At 32.7% G+C, this 19,947-nt stretch overlaps 1 protein-coding gene across 1 annotated transcript; it reads right to left on the bottom strand.

Moving 5' to 3' along the window:
* Positions 1-7,619: 7,619 nt before the first annotated feature.
* On the bottom strand, positions 7,620-12,926 carry LOC142612703 (auxin-responsive protein IAA9-like). The gene is made up of 7 exons (XM_075784843.1): positions 12,704-12,926; positions 11,286-11,732; positions 10,974-11,200; positions 10,670-10,896; positions 10,379-10,520; positions 8,992-9,053; positions 7,620-8,055 (listed from the first exon to the last, which is right to left on the bottom strand). The coding sequence occupies exons 2-7, from the start codon at positions 11,694-11,696 to the stop codon at positions 8,018-8,020; spliced, it is 1,107 nt and encodes a 368-aa protein (XP_075640958.1). The 5' UTR covers positions 11,697-11,732; positions 12,704-12,926; the 3' UTR covers positions 7,620-8,017.
* Positions 12,927-19,947: the final 7,021 nt, after the last annotated feature.

The raw sequence follows: 19,947 nt of genomic DNA, 5'->3' as shown, positions 1-19,947 counted from the left end.
TAGGTATAGAATAGAACAGTAAGGGATAAGATTATAAGAACCAGTACTTGTTCTACTTGTGATGTGACTGATTTTGAGTAAAGAAAAAAAAATGGAAGAAAAAGATAGGACTCTAATAATACCAATATCTACTATTGGAGGTGGAGGGTAACATATATATATATGTTAAAAAACTATCATGTTCTTCCCTACTTTCTTTTGGATAATAAGAATATTTGAGCTAGAAATTGGATTAAGATGATAGAGACATTTAAAGTCTCTCTTTCAATGACAAGCTTTAAACTTAGATGTTGAAATAAGATACTTGTATTATTAGACCTTTAACAGGTAGGATGATAAAAATTTGTTCTCTAAAACTAACTCATTTAACATTATCATAAAATTAATAAATCATTGGTTGCCCCTTTTATTTTTTTTGGCTAAGTCATTCATTTGCCTTCATTGTACTTATAATGTCAATTTCTGGCTCCACTACTGAAGGTACTTGGCAATTGAAAATTCAGAAGAAATGTTACATTTTTTTGGTGTTACACGCAAATCTATGTGTTTGATTGTATAAAAAAGCAACTCGATCGGTTTATAATTGACCTCTGCAGCAAGTATTGTTGAACATTCTCATAGCTTTTAGCATACCTACCACATAATTTCACTTTTTTGACACTTTGTTAAGTGCAATTTAGATATATTCCTCTCTTAACCTAAACACATGCTTAAGTAGGTGATGAAAAAAACAGATAGTCACAGGTGCTTTATGGTTCGAAAAGATTTGAACAAATTGTATTCAAAGGGTCAACTCATGTTTCGCATGACATAACCCCATTAACCAAACCTGTGGGACAAAGCGGGGAAGGTTAGAACAGGTCATGTGGAATGTTTTTGAAGACTGATTAGGACATATTGCACAAAACAATTCATGATCCCATGTACATTGCCAGGTTTGGAAAACCATTCATTTGTGCTGAAAGCTTGGGTGAAGCTCATTGCAATGTCTCTATCTAGCTAGCTAGCGAAGCCTAAATATACTAAAAGCCTTACAAGACTCCAAACTAGTACCTCTTGACAGACATGCATTGTGCCTTCTAACTAATTAAGCTAGAGTTTGTTTCTATAGAATTCGTCTCATGATTCATTATTCATTAAACCCACTATGGAATAGAAGAAGTTGATGGTAATATTATAATGAGTAATGCTCATTAGTCATAACACAATTAAGAAGTTGTAATTAGAACGATATAACTTTTTATACTGACCCACCAATAACGTCATTTTATTATACATTAATCATAATATTTTATATTAATAATTGTAAAAAATATGTGAATATTTTTGTATCACTAGATTTATTGTTTTATGATTCATGATAAGATTAGGAATTTTGTAACTCATAGTGAGAAAAAGAACTTCATTTAACCGCCTACGTTCCATGAACTTCAAATCCATGTTAACCACTCCAACTTCATTCAAATCTATTAATTTATTGAGAAAAAGAAGACCAAATTGAAAAGGTACGTAGTTGCGTATTAGAAGAGAGACGAGAGTTGGATTTCCACAAAGCTAAATGATTTGCCAATTACCAAACATTATTGTTTATTAGCTAAATTAAAAAAGGTCAAATCATTCAACAAATAATGTTCCCTCATAATTGGTTTTTCCAAAGATTGTTATCTATTTCCTGGTCACTGAACTTGTTGCAGTGATACTAGCTAGCTAGCTAGCTTTTGCAAAAGTTCTTCCACTACTCTTGCTGACTTCTCATCCAGCAGCAAATGGGTGCTTTTATCTTAGCCATCCCTTGCTTCCAACTTTGTTATGAGCTCTCTATCTACTGCCACATGTACAGAAGATTTTTACTTTTTGAGAAAGAGTGAAAGGAATGGGCAATAATTGGGCATAGATTTGGAGGCAGGTCATGGGTTTTGATCCCTGTGGATTTGATGCGGAGAAAAACTGTCACATTTGGCCGGGAAATTGCAGGCAGAAGAACAAAGACAAAGGCAAAACTTAAACAATATAATCTATGTATATGGACAGAAATGAAACTCCAAAATAACAGGCTAAGAACTGCAGTGCGTACTTCTAAAAGCAACCCAACTAAGTGTTAGAACTTTTAGGTCCAAATTTGAGTTTTACATTGATAAGTTGAGCTGTGCAGTAATTTTCCTCTTGAGGATTGATTTTTAGACCTTTTTTTACTATATATCGTCCATACAAATCGCCCATTTCATAGATTAAACGTGGACATAGTTAAAAAATATGAACATGTGAAATTATAGACATTATGGGTATATAATGTACACTAACAAGTCTATGAAGATATTATTCCTTCTATTAAGCATGCGTTTACGTTTCTCCATGACTTTAGTTCGTACATATTATTCAGTCAATCAGTCACCAAGTCTAAAAGCAAAAGCATATCCATGGTTTCACACATAGAAGTCATATTGACAAGCATATAAGTGGGAAAGTTCATACTGAGTCCAAAAGTTTTATTAAGATTAATCATTCTGGTCAAGATAAATCTTGTAGAAATTGAAGGTTACATATACTTTTAATCCGCACTAATTTCAAAGTAGTTGATCGAGCAAGCACTGTATCATAAAGAAAAGAGACAAATGTCAACGTAGGTGATATAAATTTCAAAAAGGCTAATCTTCTAATTTAACACCTCCTTCCTTGTGAATAAAATAGAGAACAGAAAAACTAAAAGAAGTTTAATTATGGATGAGGTATCAATTTATCAATGATTAATTATTTGATGATTGAACCCAAATGATAACGATGTTGACATACGAATGAGTAAAACAAAGTTTAAAATCATTGCTCTCACCTGCTAAGATTGCACTTTAAATTATAAGGTTTACAATAATACTGCATGCGCAAGAATATTGACTAAAAGAAGAGAGGCCTTAACACACGCCATTACGCAACTCTTTTGGGACCATAGACTTCAAACTTCAAACTTCAAAGTTGATTCTTACTCATTAAGAGTGGAAGCTGATTCGTTCTTGTGAGGAAACACATCGGTAAGTACACAAGAAAAGCAAACTTGCATTAGAAAAGTTAGGTTGTTTAACACAATTATAAGTAATAATTATTAATTGAGTAGGTTACAGACACAACAGTTTTCACAATAAATTTCATGTTTATTAAATTGACAAGTTATTATTGATTCTTATATGAGTCTATTATTGTCAATTTTGTTTAGCTTTAGACTTGCTATATTAAACTAGTAACATGGTACTTGATGGTAAACAAAAGAAATGTCATTGTTTCAGCAATTCTAGGCAGAGGGTTACCCTGCTCTCAACGGTGTCCACATATATCCACTGCCTCACCAAACATGTCTTTCATAGATGGATAATAATTAATACTGATATGATATAAAATTGTCGAACATTGATATGATACATGTAATGATCTTTAATGGTCGAAATTCATGCACTGACAACCGACTTCCCCGAAAAAGGCGTAAAATATCTTGTGTTTTTGGAAAGCCTTTTTTCCCGTTGTTAATGTGACAATGTGAACCTGGCAAGGAAGTAAATTTAAGTTATTCAATTCTCTATATAAATCCTTCTCAAAAAAAAAAAAATATATATATATATATATATATATATATATATATATATATATATATATCTCTTTATAAATCTACTACCAATGCCAAATAACTATTTCAAAATACTTTCTGATTTTAAAAGATTTTTCTCCAATAAGTTGAGCAAACTATATCTCTAAGAAGGCCCATCATGGGAGGCCGCTAGGCCCATTCTCACCCGGAATAGAGAGGAATTTTATTTTAAGTGAAACTCTATTACCAACCTTTAAAAAAAAAATTAATACTACATAGTATAAAACTCAATTATCAAAAATTTCAAGAGATTGGGAGGAGTTTTATTATTTATTTATAACTATTTTATGATCTATTATAATATTTGGTTTTTAATAAATAAAAAAATTCGATAAAATATGCATTTTTCATGTAACTTGCAGTACCTTTTCTTCTTATATTTTTAATATTTATTTTATCATTCAATTTAATTACATTATTAAAATAATCTCTTTAATTTTACATATAATTCTTGATTAAATTATGCATTGCAAGGGTATTGTACAAGATAATGAATTTCGTGTTATACATGTTATGGTTGTGTTAAATGACTCAATGCATGTATGACATGTGCTACGACGTGTTTTCATCATATAGTACACATAAGTACATTGAAATTATTAACAAAGTTTGTTTGAAGTGAAACCTTTCTATACGAATTCCAATATGTATAGGAAAACTATTTTGATTAACCAAATGCGTAATGTATATAAATTTAAGGTAAGTTTCATTATTTAATTTAATTTAATAATCCATTATATTTGTTTTATTTTAACAATAAAATTCGCATATTGTATTTGGTTTGATTAGGAATCTACTAATATTTCGAGATATGAGATTCCTATATTTGATTTATTTTTAAGAATCTTATAATAAATATTTATTATTTTGAAATATCCTTTTATTTATAAACACAATATCAAGTCACTATCTTAGTATCTTCGTACGAAATAAATAATGATAATATTAAGTATAAGACAGTTCAAAGGGATGAGAAAAAAAAAAATGGAAAACATTCCCACTTGCATTTCTTCAATTACTTTTATAAATAAATTATACAAGGGCAAATTTGGAATTTCAAAAGTAGATTTAAAAACTTTTAGTGAGGCTACAAGGGTATTTCCACCCCTTCAACCGATAAATTATTCAGTCTTCAAAAGTTTTTTATTTTTTATTTTTAAGACCTGACTCAATTAATGTGCACAAATGACACTTTATTATTGGCATGGAGGACCACTAGGTATTGCTAATGTGATCCTCTATGAGGAGTGAATAATTTCTCCCTTCGAACCCCCTAACTCCGCCATTGTAGGGAAACTCAAACTTCACATCCCTACATCATTCAAGTTTTTTGGCTTTTGGCGAATCCTTCAAAATATTATAATTATATTCCAAGGTAGCATGTCATAACGTTAAGCTAACTAGAAATGATTGATATTTTTTTTAACAATTCACTTGTGAATAAGATCCATATACTGGCCAAAATTTAGAAAAATAAAGTACACTTTTGAACTTTGATGCTGGGCCTATTTTCAATTTCACTCTTAAAAGTTTTTTGAAGTTTCATTTTGATATTTTAATGTTTAGAGTCATATTCAAAAGGACCTTGTCTATCTCTATAAGTCGTCTCACTATTAGATAAACACGTCACTCATTTGATGACAAAGACAAAATATGAGGTCACTGTTATCGAATCCATATAAGATCTCAAATTTTCAAGTGCACTAAGGAACTACTGCGCACTAATGGTGCGGTAGTCACTCCACAAGTATAAATGCTTGTGTGGTGTAACGGGGCAAGGGTCGAAGTTCAAGTATCTAGGAAGGAGTTTCACACACATGTATACTTAGATTAAGCTAAAATAGAAATTTCATCTGGTAGTGTAAAAAAAAAAGAAAAGGAAAAGAAAGAGAGAGAGAGTGCACTAAGGAAGTTTAGTTGAGACTTGAGAGTGACCATAGATGTCTTAGCAGACTTTAGCTCTGTTAGTTTTGTTGGGTTTCAAGAGAGGCTAACTTGGCTGGCTCATACACTATGTAAATGGGCCATGTCCAACTCTTTTGTGGGCCTGTTGCCGAGCCCAACCTTGGGTCCCCTTGCCAAAGAGCTCTGTTCAAACTCTGCGTTTGCTAAGATCCTTTTAGTTCTAATAAATTCTTTTTTTAAAGCAACTAAATATATATACACACACACAGACAGAGGGTTCCCTTTTTCTTTTTCTTTTTGTTGATAACCCGATATATATAAAAGGAGAGTGAATTGAACTCGATATTAAATGTCTCAATTGCAAATGGCTTGAAGTGCCAACTAATCGAGTTAGATCGCTAAATTTTATTACTAAATATTCAGTTAATTATGTTTCCTGTAGCCGTGGACGATTGGCTGGAATGTACTGCAGTACAATGTGGTACCAACTCCTTTGTCAAGGTCAATGGCACACACTCACACGCACACTGTCCCCCTCTCCCAAAATATAAAAAGCCAACTGCACTGCTACAAATAATTTTTAAATAGCAAGTAAAAACATCAATAATGGAAGGGTGGGTCCATATGGAAACATCCTTCCACCAACCACAACTCGCCACATGGACGAATTGTGACATTTGTTGTGCCGCTTTATGTGCCACTAGGACTCATAATGCAGCTAAGGATCAGAGCACCACATGCTTAGCTCAGGCTATCTCCGACAACCATATCCAAAGGCCTGGCAGTATCTTACTAGTTTAAGCATACACTTAATTAAAGGCACAAATAGTATTATCCACACTTTGTCACAACCTCAACAACTGATTCCCTTTCTTCAATTATGAATTCGAGTAATGTGACATTTCAATTCAGCATAATCTATATATCATTTGCTACTTGATTAAATAATATAACACATGCAACGCATGTTAACTGTTAAGGTTAAATGTATGCTCTCAAAACATAAAATAACTTAAAATCAGAGGCAGAACAAAACACTAGGTGCAAATAAATACTTGAAAATGAAGTTAGGCTGACAGATAACTGGGAGGTCTTTTGCTCATACACACACATACATAAACATTAAAAGTTCCCCAAACAATGCACTTTTAACATACTAATTAAGGATCCTGTATATGAACAGGAATTTGCCTAGGTAGAACCGCAGAAGTACACTTCCACATTTATAAGGTTTCAAAACATAAACCTAAAATCAGAGGCAGACCAAAACACTGGGTGCAAATAAATACTTGAAAATGAGGTTAGGCTGACAGATAACTGGGAGGTCTTTTGCTCATACACACACATACATAAACATTAAAAGTTCACCAAACAATGCACTTTTTACAAACTAATCAAGGATCCTGTATATGAACAAGAACTTGCCTAGGTAGAACCGCAGAAGTACACTCCCACATTTATAAGGCTAACTGTTAAGGTTAAATACTTAAATGTATGCTTTCAAAACATGAAATAACTTAAAATCAGAGGCAGAACAAAACACTAGGTGCAAATAAATACTTGAAAATGAAGTTAGGCTGACAGATAACTGGGAGGTCTTTTGCTCATACACAAATATACATAAACATTAAAAGTTCACCAAACAATGCACTTTTAACATACTAATTAAGGATCCTGTATATGAACAGGAATTTGCCTAGGTAGAACCGCAGAAGTACACTTCCACATTTATAAGGTTTCAAAACATAAACCTAAAATCAGAGGCAGAACAAAACACTGGGTGCAAATAAATACTTGAAAATGAAGTTAGGCTGACAGATAACTGGGAGGTCTTTTGCTCATACACACACATACATAAACATTAAAAGTTCACCAAACAATGCACTTTTTACAAACTAATCAAGGATCCTGTATATGAACAAGAACTTGCCTAGGTAGAACCGCAGAAGTACACTCCCACATTTATAAGGCTAACTGTTAAGGTTAAATACTTAAATGTATGCTTTCAAAACATGAAATAACTTAAAATCAGAGGCAGAACAAAACACTAGGTGCAAATAAATACTTGAAAATGAAGTTAGGCTGACAGATAACTGGGAGGTCTTTTGCTCATTCACACACATACATAAACATTAAAAGTTCACCAAACAATGCATTTTTTACAAACTAATTAAGGATCCTGTATATGAACAGGAACTTGCCTAGGTAGAACTGCAGAAGTACACTCCCACATTTATAAGGTTTTAGGAGTCTTACAAATATAATAAAAGTAGTAACAGACCTTACCAGAACATTAACTCCATGGCAATGACATACGTAAACATAGTAACATAATAAGAGTAGCCACACATAATTTCCTATCCAGTCCAACACCCTAGCACTCCTCACCCTTCAACTAAAATCCGGCTAATGTGCTTTCAGCCTTGTCATATTTTCCGTTAGACTGCTGGAAGGATAGTGTTAATCATGTGCAGAGTTCAACTAGTTCCTGTTCCTGCACTTCTCCACAGCCCTTGGAGCTGTGCACAAAACCGAAAAAGTTCTCAATGAGAATTGAACATGACACATCTAAAAGCATATGATACAAGTTATGAACATGCAATGCAAAAAGTATCTACAGACTAATCCTATTAGGATTTTACTAACGTGCACACAATAGTATACCATTTTTGGAAAAACTTTTATCGAGAATTGAAAAAATTTTACAGTTTTTTTCAATTCCCCATAAAATGTTTCCAAAAATAGATGGCCTAATGTGTGCCCATTAAGGCACACATTACCGGACCCATCCTATTTATACAGACGACAGCATTACGAGCCATGATCACCAGTGTGACACTTACATAACTTTGCATGAGACCCACATTTTGTAAGGCTCACTGTTCAGAGTCCTGTCATTCATATACCTACTGTGCTTGCTAAATAAGTTAATGAATTTACAAGCAACTCTTTATTTTTGAAGATTGAATTTTCATTTAGTTTGAGATACTAAAAAGTTCTAGAAAGGATGGCGACCAGTATTCCATTGACAAAAATTGTAAGGTGTAACATAGCTAGACTTTTTTTTTTTTTTTTAATACGTCAGTTTTGGCCCCAATGAGAAGGGAAGGGACATTCAAACTAGTGCCTCATTTGTGTATTGCAATAAAATTACTGTAAATCACTCCTGTTTAATGCATTAGCCATTAACTGTTTCAAATATTAAACTAATCGTTTGAGATGTTGAAAAGGAAGGAATTATAAAGCTAAATAAATGTAATGTTGCATGGTTGACATAATTATGATATCTTTTAGTTAATACTCGCTTTGGGTGGGAGTTCCAGCTTTTTTGTTTTACCGTTTGAGTGTTAAATGGTTTAATTAAAAGCAGCAGTGTTTCTAATAATGCACTAGCTCATGTAGCCTGACGTGGGTAAAACATTAGAGATAGTTATATGGAAATATAATTTAAGCACCTAGTCCAATGGCATCAGAGCTCTTCATGATTCTCATCCTTTTGCATGTCTCAATAAACATCCTGCAAAAAATAAAAAATTAATTAGATTCCTATCTAGCAGACAATTAACCTAGTAATTCATAATTACAAAATGATGTGACTAAATTTTACATTAGCTAACTACTCTGGTAAGAAATAAAATAATACGTAGAACTTCATATTAACTGAATCTCTGAGGCAAATGGCTGTTAATTAGAGATAGCACTAATCAAGAGCATCATACTCCTCCAGTAAATAGAAAGTTCAAATTATAACCAACCGACCAAATGACTGCATCTCAGAAATCTGTAATAGGACTATCATATGTACCCATTAGAACATGGAAGATCAATACCAATAAAACAAAAAGGGGGGGGGGGGGGGGGGAAGAAACAATCATACAAATCATCAGCTCTCCCAATTCCAAGACAAACATCAACAGCAAGTCAGGTCATTGTTCAAAAGTTAAAATAAATGGGGGAGCTGTCTTGATTATTTAAGTTGAAAATTGAAGAGAGAAAGTGCAAATCACATCTTTGCATCCAAAGCAATGTTATAATATGCAAATCATCAGCTCTCATCACGCCAAATTTCTCCCATTAGAAAACAATGACATGAGAGTTAATTTTTCTATTTCATGCTCACAACTAACAAACATTAGGGGGGGGGGGGGGGGGAAGAAACAATCATAAAAATCATCAGCTCTCCCAATTTCAAGACAAACATCAACAGCAAGTCAGGTCATTGTTCAAAAGTTAAAATAAATGGGGGAGCTGTCTTGATTATTTAAGTTGAAAATTGAAGAGAGAAAGTGCAAATCACATCTTTGCATCCAAAGCAATGTTATAATATGCAAATCATCAGCTCTCATCATGCCAAATTTCTCCCATTAGAAAACAATGACATGAGAGTTAATTTTTCTATTTCATGCTCACAACTAACAAACATTATTAGTTATGGTTACAACATTATAACTTCATGATTCACATCAATCAATCACAGGTTCATAGGTTTTACTGGAATATTCTTCAAGTTCAAACCATTGGGAATATTAGATAAAAAATGTCTAAGACCAAAGTTCTGAAATATGAGCTCTTTGATAAAGCTTCTGTCTTTGAATACAGTACATATAATGCATACTATGTAACTCACAGTATCCACATAGATCACCATAGATCACCACTTCTTTGGCTTCTTAGCATGTCTCAACCAATTCTCAATTCTCAACTCATTAACATCTACCCAACATGTCCAAAGCATAATATCAAAACCCCAACAGATACGAATTTTAACCCCAAAAAAAGTTTATTATGGAACTGATGAAATTCAATTAGAGAAGTAAACAGTAAAAGTGAACCAGAGCTTACTCCCAGGGGACATCACCCACGAGCATCCAGTCTCCATCTTTATCTTCATATGTAAGAACATATTCTGAACCATGAAGCAGATCCTTCAGCTTGCTCTCACTCAGCATCTCCCTGCCCAGAGTTCCATGAGATCCATATTGACCTGACATCATATCAAAACAGCAGTAACTTGATCCATGCAAACCAGGACATGTAGCTTTAAAGTGCAAAATATACTCTCCTGATAAATTACATCATAAGTTACCTGACCACGATCTTTTTGTATTAGATTGAAACTTTAGAGTGACTCACCAATGGTAAAACAGCTGAACATCTTCTCGAGGGCAGACGAGAGTTCCTGGTACTTAGAGTAATTCTTTAAGTCCACTTTCCTCAAATAAGGAGCACCATCCATGCTGACCTTGACAAATAGAGCACCAGGCACCGCTTTTCCTTCTACTTCATCATTGTTCTTTGAAGTAGAAGCCAATGAGTTCTTCCTAAATGATCTGATAGGTGGCCAACCCACAACCTGCGCCCTGCCAAACAAGGGATGTCAGAAACAATTCGCATGGTTAAGCCCAAACATATCACCACAGCCCTACTTTGCACTCACTTGGTAGCAGGTGCACTGCTATTACCATTTGCAGAGCCATTATGATTTGGTCTGGGTTCATTAGCAGCACGAGGCCTTTCTTGTACTATCTTTGATGGTGCTACCTCCTTTGCATTAGTTGGTTGAGTCCCAAGGTTCTCGAGCACAGAACCAGTTTTTAGTCCCAAGTTCGAAGAAGGCCTGGGGGACAGCATCGGAGCTACCTCCGACTTAGCAAGATATTTTTCCTGCACCAAACACAACTTTGTATTTAGTACTAGTTCGAACAGTAAACAAAATCCAAATCCTTTCAATAAAAGCAGTGATTTTGACCTCTGAGAATCCATCCATTGCATCTGAGAACCCTCTTTTGCTGCCCGAACCAACTGTCTTTTGTGAAGAAGGGTACTGACCATCATTCAAAGGATGCAGAGGGAAGAGAGGCTTTTCATCGAGTTGAGCCGAGCTTAGCAAGCGGCGTTCTGGATCTCTTTCAGGAGACTGGCATCCAGGAAGCCCAAGTCTCAGCTCTGTAGCTTTCAGATTCAGACTACTTTTATTCTCATCAGATACCATGGACACTCCTGAGCTGTCCACTGATGAACAATCAGAAAATCCCATGTAGTTACGCTCTTTCAATTCAGAACTGTTACGGCATAAGCTATCAATGGAGGCAGGGGAAGCCAATAAAGTCACATTGCTCTGATCCTCCTCCTTCCCAACACCGAGCAGCGGTGGAGACATTAAAATTCACACTCAAAATCTCCAATTTTTTCTAACCTGCCAAAATTTACAAAACCGCAAAACAGCCAAATCCTTTTTAAAAGTACCCTTTAACATTTCGTCAAAAACCATGAAAAGTCAATAGATAAAGACGAAAATAGAAAGACATGGAAAAAGAAACAGCATGCCACTCTTATTGAGCAAAACAAAAATACATTCCCCCCCCCCCCCAACACACACACACACACACACACACACACACATATATAATTTCCATTATCTAATTAAGCATCCTTGAGTCACAAACCACAGTCTCTTTCTTGCCTAAAATCCATGGCAACACCACAAACATGGGTAACAATAGTAAATCAAAGTTGAGCATGTATTTGAGAATCCTTAATAAATATAGCAACCCTTTTGGCACAGGAGCTGAATAATATCAAAGAATAAAACCATATCCAAAAGCCAAAAAAAAAAAAAAAATCATAGACAGTTTATTGAACCACAACTAATACTTTCTCAGAAGCAAAGGCCACTTGAACTAATTATAGCTTTGCATGAAAAATAAAAAACAAAACAAAACACAAAGCGAGGAAAACAAAAAATAAGAGAAAAAAATTCAAGCATATAATTACCTTTTAAAGCAGTGGGGAAAAAAATCCCAGTATATGTGACTTGAAAAAAAAGGAAACAAAAAGACAACCTCGACTAAAACTAAACACAGAGTTCAAATGTAATATTCATTGTACGGAGAGACCAAAGTAAAAGCATCAACAACAACAACAAAAGATATGACCACAAACTCTGTAACTACTACTTTTAATTTATATTCCTTCAATTTCTCAAAAAAAAAAAAAACCGAAAGCTAAAAATGAAACAACAAAAGTACAGTCACTAGAATGATGAAGATACAACCAAAACTGGAAAAAAAAAAAAAAAAAAGAGTCAAATCATCACGAGGTTTTAACTCATGGAGTTGAAAGAGGAAAAAAATCTAGGAAGAATATGAAGAAGTTGAAGTGATATACCTGAAGAAAGTAGTGTGGATCAGTGGCTGACGAAAAATATCGATTTTCACGGTTTGGTTTAGCAGAGAGAAGAAGAAGCTATGAGAGAGAATGAGCTAAGGACCCTCCATTTGGCACAAAGTAACAAAAGCTTATTTGCTGTCCGATGTGAAACTCTATGCATTAAAATAACACTTCTGAACAAAACAATGCCCCCCAACAAAAAAAAGTTTCTAAAAAAAAAACAGTCTTTTTAAAAAATATATATATATGTATTTTTTTTTAATTTAATTAAATATTATTCTGTCTCCTTTTGTATAAATAATATAATCCGCCGAACAAGTTGATGGAACGCATATCAAGGGCTGAGTTTTTGTTTCAGATGGTTGAATGCAGGCCATTGATTATCTTTCAGGTCAGGTAAAAAGTTAAATTTCTAACTGAGAAAGTTATAGATTAGATAAAAGTTTGTTTGGGATGGAAGAAAAAGTTCAGCGCTTTTAACTTTTTTTTTTTTTTTTTTTTTTTTTTTTGAGTTTTATTGCATTTTTTTTTTAATAATTGAGGCTCTCATTGTACTATTTAATTAATTTTTAATTTTTTTTTTTAACGGACAAAATTTAAGTATAGTAATTTAAGTAATGTTCTTTAGGTTACTCTCTTAAGATTCAGTTACATAACTATTTAACTTTTAAAAAAATACACTTTCATTCCATAAAAAAAAATTTACAAGACAGAATTTTACGAGAGGAACATAAAGAATAACACATAAATATTGCACCTAAGTCTTGTCATTTTTCTACACATTCAACAAAAAAATTTCAATTTTAGCTAAATAAATTGTTTTCAAATGAATCATAAATTTGATATTTGTTGATGTGTTAGATTGTTAGTAGCAGTTAAAAAAAAGGTGAGGTAAGTGATAAATTTAGTTGAGTCGGTAAAAATTTGTCATATGAACTGGTGTTAAAAAGTTGTCAACGTTTTTTTTTTTTTTTTTCCAAGATTAAACAGTTGGTGTGTATTAAGTGCTTAATAATATTTTAAAAGTTTGAGACATACTCTTTTTCAGTGAACCATATAACAATTCATAGACTCCATTAGCTCTAGGAAATAAAATGTCATTTTAATTGAAAAAAAAAAATGGAAAAAGGAAAAAAATTCGAGAAGCCGTGAAAATTAAGATCTTATGGTGGAAGAAGTTAAAGCAGATCACTAAAGTATTCTGGGTTGTATTTATTTTGCTATGGATAGTAGATCACTAGTGGGTAAATTTGTTATTTGCGAAGGAGATGCACTAAATTTGATTCAAGAATTTCAAATCACATCGACTTCCACACAATGGGGCATTGAAAATAGTACTATTACTACTAGAAGTCTAGAACTATAATTGTTTTAGATTCTTTTGTTGAATGGTCATGTTAATCATGTACTATTTCGATAAAGCTAATTTTGTTGCCCATTGTATTGTGTAATTTTGAAGGAAAAAACCTCATATATGCCATCCCTAGCTTATTTTTCCCTAAGGATTCATGATTGGGATGATTTTGTTCCCTGCTTTTGTACTTTCTCTTGTAGGTTCCTTTTCTTTTAATGATAAGTCTTATTCACCGAAAATAAATAAATAAATAATATATATGTATATTAAAGGATTGATATATTATCATTTTTGGTGTTTTACTAGAGTTAGGTCAATTTTTGTTACTATTATCAATAGTAGAAAATAGCTTTAAATTTTCTAATTTGTTATTAGTACTCAATTAAAAAGTATTAGTCTATTTATTAGTTGAGACTACCCAAATTTAACATTAGTCATAATAATTTGATGGAAAATGTCAATTACGTGATATTCCACCTTCTTACATACATGGCAAATTTTATCATGAATTTAATCAGTAACTTATATTTATATATTAATACCACCTTCTTATATATATGGAAAACTTTATCACGAATTTAATTAGTAACATCTATATATATATATATTAATATCTAAAACTTAGAGAAAAATTAATTAAATTTTAATTGGAATTTCAATTTTGTTACACGTGTCCCATTTAATTTTTAATTTTGTGGCAAATGAATTATTGAGTGTAATAATCGAAAAGTCCAAATGCAATTAGATTATAAATTTGATTTTAATTAAAGTCCAATTTTCTACCACGTGTCCATCTTTTTTTTTTTTTTTTTGAAAAACATACACACACATGTATAGGGGACCACGTGTCCATCTAAGTTATTAATTTTTATGGCAAATGAATTATTAGGTGCAAAAATCAAAAAGTATAAAACCAATTAAATTCTAAATCATGTGTATATATATAACCATCAAATATTTTAGAAATGCATGGTTTAAAAAAAGTGTAAGCTAACAGCATGTATAATTTGAACACATTCTCAAAAAAATAAAATGAATCATATAATTGTGATTATTTTTAACTATATTTGTGCATGTGCATAAAATTACATACTAATCTACTATAATACGAGAGAAGAGAATATTATGTCATTGCCCTGATAAAATACCAAATAATTACTCAGTACAATTTTGATAACCTTCTATGCTGATTCATTGAATGTAATCTGTTTATCCGCGTTGAACTTTTTTGATGGTTGATTTACCGTCATGGTCTTCTAACCGTGCACTATATCGGTATATCCCTTATCTTATTAGTCATCAATGTCAATATTTGGCAGGTTTGGTGACAAATTCGTATCATAAATTCATAGTACTAGTTTTGTTTTTTGTTTCTGTTTTTGTTTTATTATCAAATAGTACTAGTCTTGATGTTTAACGGTGGGCTGCTTATTCAGCCAAAAAAAAAAAAAAAAAACGGTGGGCTGCTTAGAAGTTATTAAATATAACTTGAATGATAAGGAATAGGCAAAATTTAAATATAATATTTTAAGTATTATTTCTTAGATTCTCTTTTTAAAACTTAGTTATATAACTATTTTTTTATAAGATGAATGTACAATTTTAGTTAAGTAGCTACATAGCTGAATTTTAAGAAAAAATTTAAAAAATAACACTTAAATATAATACATATATTTTGTCATAAAAGAATTTTGTTTTAGAAATTAGTTTCTTGTTGTTAAATTCCCTACATCTTACCTGTTGCAGGTTGGTTCATACTTGTTTTATTATGGTAGTGTTTGATTGCAACTCTACTTATTGGAGATAACTTCTCAACAACAAAAAAAAACTTATAGTAAAAATTTTCATGCATGGCACCTTTATTTGATACATCGATAATCTGTGGTGGGGTAATTTAAACGTTAAATCATTTTATTAAAAATACTAAGAAATGTCAATTGAGTTATAAGACTTTTGACATGCATAATGTTTTTAAAGAAGTCAATCATTGTGCAAACAACCTTGCAATTTAGAGTAGGATTATTTTGGTCCTTCGTTGGCTATAATTTGGATTGTCCAACATTTTTGTATTGTCCTTTCATGAGCGCAGTGATAAGATTAATAAATTTGAAGAATGTGTATTAAATTTGGAGATAATTTCATCCACTGTACTATGAGTTATTTTATAATCACAATCAATTTTATACTCATTTTCACAACTATCACATGTGACAAATTATAATTAATTATATGTCACTTTCACATGTAATAGACCTACCATTTTTTTCACTTATTTATTTATTTATTTCCTGATTTTGGACCCTTTAGGGGATGTCATGTTTATGGTCACCCCTTTATTGAAATAACTACATTATTTTATTTTATTTTATTTTTATTTAACGGAATTCCTCTTTAGCAAAAAATTATAAAAAAAATTGTAAATATATCATCCAAATTGTAGAAGAAAAATGGGGGGAAAAAAGAAAAAGAAAAACCCAAAGCCTCTTTGTGCAAAAATATGAATTTTCAGTGCGTTGTTGGCAGGCTGGGTGCCTCTATTGCCTACACTAGCACTGCACAAGTTCTCTCGTTTTATTTGATGGAATCCACTATTGCCAGAATCCTGGTGGCAAACCTGTCTTTTCAGCCTCACATCTCATCAATCAAAAACTGGGACGTTGTCCAAAACTCCAAATCCATTCATGCCTCTCGCTGTCGTTTTTCCAACTTATTAGATCAAGATAAGCTAAAGATAAGAATCATATTTATGTCCTAATCTTTTTGGGCAGTGATTACTGTGTTGTCATAAATTGTTTAAGCACACGAAAAGACCATGTTACCCAAATTAACCACAGTTTGACTTTATTGACAATGCGCATTACACATATAATCATGGTGCTGTTTCTCTTTCTCTCTCACTTTCAATTTTTTTTCTTTTTTAAAAGGTTTTTTTGTTTAACACTGCAAAATAGTCTATATTTTGTTAATTTTTTTTATAGCACTAGAGGACAATATCCAATAAATAAAAAGGGAGCAATGTGATTATGAGAAGCATAGAAAATAAGTTATTGTTCGTCCAAATATATCAAATTCAACCACCCCACTCATTACACTAGTAGTATTATTTTACAGGGGAGATTCCCTCTTCATTGCCCCCATGTTACATGCAAATTCCTATTCTATATTGCCATAAAATGCCCCCACATTCACATGTGCATGACTAAAATCAGATCCCACCAACTACTTTTACATGCCGTAGGGCATCAAAATTTGGGTCCACCAACTGCAGAGGAAGTCTAGAAGGGCAAGTGTATGAAATAGGAATACACCAATAGATTTATCCAAAAAAAAAAAATACATACACCAACACAATTTCCTAAAGCATTAAATAAGCTAAAACACTCAAAATACTTTTTTTTTTGGATAATCAAACACTCAAAATACTTATTTAGCACACCAAAGAATTTTTTTTTTTTTTAAACCATCACGGGAGTCATTCGGGGAAAAAATTGCAATTTTTTTTAGTAATAGATCACTGTAGCAATACTTTAAAAAATATATACCATCAAGGGTGTCATTTGGGAAAAAAATTGCAAATTTTTTTTAGTAATAGATCGTTGTAGCAATACTTTAATATATATATATATAATTCTTTTATTCTCTGCGACCATTACAAAAATAGTAATTGAAGGTTTTGTATATCGGTTGTGGGTGGACGACAGCTTTGAGCGATGGTGATGATGGCAAGTTGTGATTAGAGTTGTGGTGGTGGTTGGTTTGTGTTTCGGTTTCGATTGTGCTAATTTGGATTTTGTTGCGTTGGTTATTGGTGGTGGTAATTGAATTGGGGTTTCAATTTCAATTGGGTTGATATGAGTTTTGGTGGCAGTTGCATTGGTTAGTAGTAGTAGCGGTGGATTTTTATAAAGTTATTTCGGTGCTTGTTAAGGTGAAAAATGACCCCAAAAAAAATGTCTGAAAAAAGTAAAATAAGAATACCATATAATATTTAATAAGTTGAAAATTTTGACATAAAGGTGAATAAAGACAAAATTTTGTAAAAAAAATATAAAAATATTGCTGTTAACAGGGTACCTTGCAGTGCTCATAGCAATATGTCCGTTAACACAACCCTTTAATATGTTATATGCTAAAATACTCGATGAAATGTTTGATATATTATTAGATAGTGTGCTAAAATTGCAAACAAAAAATGAGTGCACTAAAATGATTTTTTTTAAAACACCGGATGGCCCTTGTGAAGGTGCTTTGTCTTGAATTTGAAAGAAAGAATTGTCCTATATGACCGAAAATATTGGAAAAAAATTAAATAAATAAAAAAGAAGGGTTTGGGTTGGAAAAACAAAAATGAGGAGTAGGGAGGGGATAGAGTGCAAGTTACGTAGAGGAAGAGCATTAGTGGGTACATGAGGTTAAAGGGGGACAAAGAAAAACAGGGCCAAGCGATATGATTTGTTGGGAGACAAGAAAGCGGCTTTTTATTTTGGTTTGTCGGGTTCAGACTCTGACACCTAACCTCCTTCACTACCTTCTTTTCCACGCGCACTTGATCGCGCATGAATTACTCTATTCAATCACATTTTGTAATTTTAATTGGGTCCTACACACAAATTGGCAATGATTGTGTTCGATAAGGGTATGACGTGTGATGCACGCGCGATATTGTGGTTGTAGGTGTGATTTTGTTGAGATATTTTTCCTTTGTGAAGGGGATTTACTAACCATCATTAACTGTCACCACCTTCGCACGCTTTGCCCGATAAAACCATACATGCATACATACATAGCATCATATGCATGCTTTGTTATGATTTCGCATCATCATCATCATCATCCCATTCCCATCTTGGCATACGTCATGAACACGTATCACTTTTTTTTAATTTCTTTTTTTTTGGGGGTCAGACTCAAGTAGTCACTCAACTCGGACTTTTTTGACCAATGGGTGGCTTTTCAAACATTTTGGGTCAGTTCTTAACTAGTTACCCCTCTATCCAAAACGAGAGTGACCTTACATGAGAAAAAAAAGAAAAAAAAGAAAAAGAAAAAAAGAAGAAGGTGTGACTCCAGAAACAAAAAGTCTAACACTTCATTTGGAAGTAAGGCTAAAAATGAATTAAGCTGTTCTTAAACAGATACAATTATGGCTTGATTCGATAAAAAATTAGTTTATATTTGTTTGTTTATAGTCAAGCTAAACTTAAATTTTAGTTTTAGCCACATTTAATAAACAAGCTGAGTCCAAATAATAAAAATTGTTCATGAACACGTTCGTGAACGTTAAGACTCGATACAAAATTCATTTAGCTTAGACTTATTTGTGAGTTTGCTAACAAGATTTATATAAGTTTTGACAAATAAACTCATATAATTCTAAGAATTTAACTAATTAGGAGTTGAGACCATTCATCAAAACTGATAGGGATAAAATCCAAAGCTGACGGAGCCAAACAAGTGTGACAGATTAGTTGATATATTGACTACAAAGTAAATAAACTGGCTCATTACTTGGACGAACTTACCTCTTGGACGGACTTACCATATGGACGAACCTATGGCAGACGAACAAGCCCAGCTAAAGCCACGTGGCACCTATGTAGCATGCGTGGTTTCCAAGAACCCCAATATGGAGAGACCTTGCGCCATACGTATAGCCATAAATCCGAAATTTCCTATAAGGGAAGGATCCCACATAATATGGGCATTAATGAAAATATTCTCTATAAGGAAAGACCTTCCTCACTAAGGAATAATGGTCAGCTCAACACAACTATAAAAACCCCAAAGGCTCTCGCAAAAAAAGTACTCATAATTCCCCAATTCTGGCATTCTAGAGTTAGAGATTCTCTTTCTAACTTAACCTTCGGAGGGTCTCTGACTAGTACCA

This window comes from Castanea sativa, chromosome 10 (assembly GCF_040712315.1).
Source record: "Castanea sativa cultivar Marrone di Chiusa Pesio chromosome 10, ASM4071231v1".
Taxonomy (NCBI): Eukaryota; Viridiplantae; Streptophyta; class Magnoliopsida; order Fagales; family Fagaceae; genus Castanea; species Castanea sativa.
The sequence above is the reverse complement of the archived record's forward strand: the minus strand, read 5'-3'. Positions and strand labels throughout refer to the sequence as shown.